The 2,681-nt window shown below is 50.2% G+C and overlaps 1 protein-coding gene across 1 annotated transcript in view; it reads left to right on the forward strand.

The window, feature by feature from the left end:
• The first annotated feature begins 895 nt into the window (after positions 1-895).
• Positions 896-2,681, forward strand: part of Pla2g2a (phospholipase A2 group IIA) — a 6,827-nt gene continuing 5,041 nt past the window's right edge. The window contains exons 1-4 of the mRNA XM_048782714.1: positions 896-967; positions 1,740-1,789; positions 2,000-2,144; positions 2,409-2,676. Of these exons, the coding sequence (XP_048638671.1) occupies positions 1,750-1,789; positions 2,000-2,144; positions 2,409-2,676 (453 nt within the window). The 5' untranslated portion in view covers positions 896-967; positions 1,740-1,749. The remainder of the gene's footprint in view (positions 968-1,739; positions 1,790-1,999; positions 2,145-2,408; positions 2,677-2,681) is intronic.

Genomic DNA, 2,681 nt, shown 5'->3' on the forward strand with positions numbered 1-2,681 from the left:
AAGTGAGCCCTTCCGTGCGGGATGGATTGATTTCACAGCAGAAAAAAGGAAAGCTGGCCTCTGCTTTCATCTCCTTCCTCCTTCATTTGGTCACCAGGCACTTACAATATTTACTTTAGGTAAATATTTATTTTATCTAGAGTCACTGCATCCCCAAAGACCAAAGAATAAAGGACTGATCCCTCAGGGAGCATTAATTGACCCATTTCCAAAACAAGGTGGAGACAGGGGTTTGGTGGGAACTTCAAGACAGCTTCTGGCTTCTCCTAGGTTTGGAAACTCAAGTGGGATGAGAGAAGGAGGAGAATACAGAGGAGGGTTCAGAGCAGGTGCAGGCTCTGGCTCCCCTTAGGGGGGAGGAGAATCCTCCCCATGCAACCCTTGCCCCAGGACCCCACGGGCAGGACTAGGGTAGAGTCTCTTCAAGTCTCAGGTGATTTGCATTGGTCCTGGAACTTTGCAGAGGCTTAGCATGTACTTCCTGGGAATGAATGATTGATTGATGAAATGAATGGAGAGCACTAAATGCCCTTTTTCTACTCCCCAATGCCACATTTAGCGCCCTATTCACTGTGCCTGCCATAGTACATGAACTTTGCCCATCCATGGGCAAAGTGGTTGCAAGAAGGTGACTAGTGGTCACACCCATGGCTGGTTATGGAAATTTACCCAGTCGGGAGCTAAGCCACAGAAAAGGCTTCAACATAACTTGAAATTTAATCTGGCATCAGCTCATGACATGAAAGATTTTCCGGTCCTCATCTCTATCTTGCAGGTGATGAGGGGGAAATAAAGGTTATTACCCAGGCACATGGGCATTTTGGAGTCCACCAACTGGCCACTCCCACCTCCACCCCGTGTCTCACCAACCCCCAACTTCCCAGAGGGTGCAGCTATTTAAGAGCTGCTGCATTTAGGAAAAATAAGAGAGTCATTTGGAGCTATCCAGTCCAGTATCTTCTGAGAGGTAAATACCCAGAAACTAATAGTCCATGGAAAGAATTAGAATCCCTGCTCATTGGCTACTTTGAGAATGGCCATGTTGTGTGTTTGTATGTGTGCATGTGTGTGAGCCTACGTGGACATAAGCATGCCTGTGCACAGTTTGGTAAGTAAAGGACAGCGTGTTGTGTGGTTTTTGTGAGCAGACTAAATAAAGAGACTGTGTGCACTACTTGGGTAGATGTCCACAGGCATCCATGTGCAAATAAGTGTGTGTGTGTGTGTGTGTGTCTGTGATTGAAAAAGTTTGCAGTGTGTTGCTTTAGTTCTGGAGAGAATTATGGGGAATCAGATACCTTGGATGGAATTTCTGAGGCTTGAATTGAGCATGGGGATGTGGGTGAAATGTTTAATGGGGGGCGCAACCTCTGACCTTAGTGATTTCCCAAATGGGTGGGTGAAGCTGGTTCAGTGTCTCAGGAATTCTCAGTCTGTTGAGGAACAGGGGGTCTCATTCAGGTCTCATAGGGGGTCTCCATGGTCCGAGGGCCTGCACATGTGCAAAGCCATTCCACAGAGCTGTGGAGGGTGAGGAGGTGGTATTATGAGCGCACAGGCGGAGTCATGCTTGGGTACACTGGGTGCGACAGAGGTGTTCACCCTGGACTTACTGCAATGCAAGAGCATGGCTGTACCCTCTAGGACAGTGAATTGGGCAAGAGATAGGGGCCAGGGCAGGAGCTAGGACCACCTAGGAGAGGAGCCCAGGCCAATCCATCTGCACTCGTCCTGCACAGATCTCTCAGCATGAGGACCCTCCTGGCACTGGCAGTGATTATGGTCTTTGGTAAGAGCTGACATTGATCTCAGCGCAGGGGGAGCCCCAGGGGGGAGGGGGGAGGAATACAAACCCCAAGTTTTCTTTCCTTTTGTAACAGTCCTCTCCCAGTGGGAAGAGAATAGAGGCCATGGGGGCGGGGGAGAGAAGCAGAGAGAGACAGAAGGCGGACACAGGGCCTCACACCCCATCACCAGCTATTTATCAATTTCCTTTCAGGCCTAATGTGGGTTCAGGGGGATCTTTTTAACTTCAATTCCATGATCTCATCGGTGACAAAAAAGAATGGTGCAACCAATTATGGCGCCTATGGTTGCCACTGTGGCCTGGGTGGCAAAGGAACCCCCAAGGATGCAACGGATCGGTGAGGCCACCCCAGCCCTCCCTGCCCTGTGCTCACTTCTAGCCTCAGCAGGACTGAAGCTGGAAGGACAGAGCTGGTGCCCCATCGACACAAAGGTCCTGGGATATCCCAGCTGGACAGGCCGTCAGCGTGCTGCACCCTCTGCTCTAGACTATTCTATAGCCATTGTGTCTCTGCCTAGGATCAAGGGTGGGAGGGAGATGATGCGCCACCAGGGCCCCTGGAGCTGTAGGTAGGCAGCCCTAATGGTACAACCTCTACTAGATGCTGTGCCAGCCACGACTGTTGCTACAAGCGTCTGGAGAAACGTGGATGTGGCACAAAATCTCTGAGCTACAGGTTTAAATACCAAGCAGGCAAAGTCATCTGTGAAGGTAAGAAAGCCCTGTACCCAGTCCACTTTCCCTGTTTCATTTGTTCCCTGCCCACCATGCCAGGTACAGTGCTAGACACAAGAGATAAGGACACAGAGGGACACGGTCACTGCCTTGAGAAGAAAGCAAGAAAGCCGAGATCACAAAGTGATGTCACTGCAAG

Source organism: Marmota marmota, unplaced genomic scaffold (assembly GCF_001458135.2).
Source record: "Marmota marmota marmota unplaced genomic scaffold, marMar, whole genome shotgun sequence".
Classification (NCBI taxonomy): domain Eukaryota; kingdom Metazoa; phylum Chordata; class Mammalia; order Rodentia; family Sciuridae; genus Marmota; species Marmota marmota.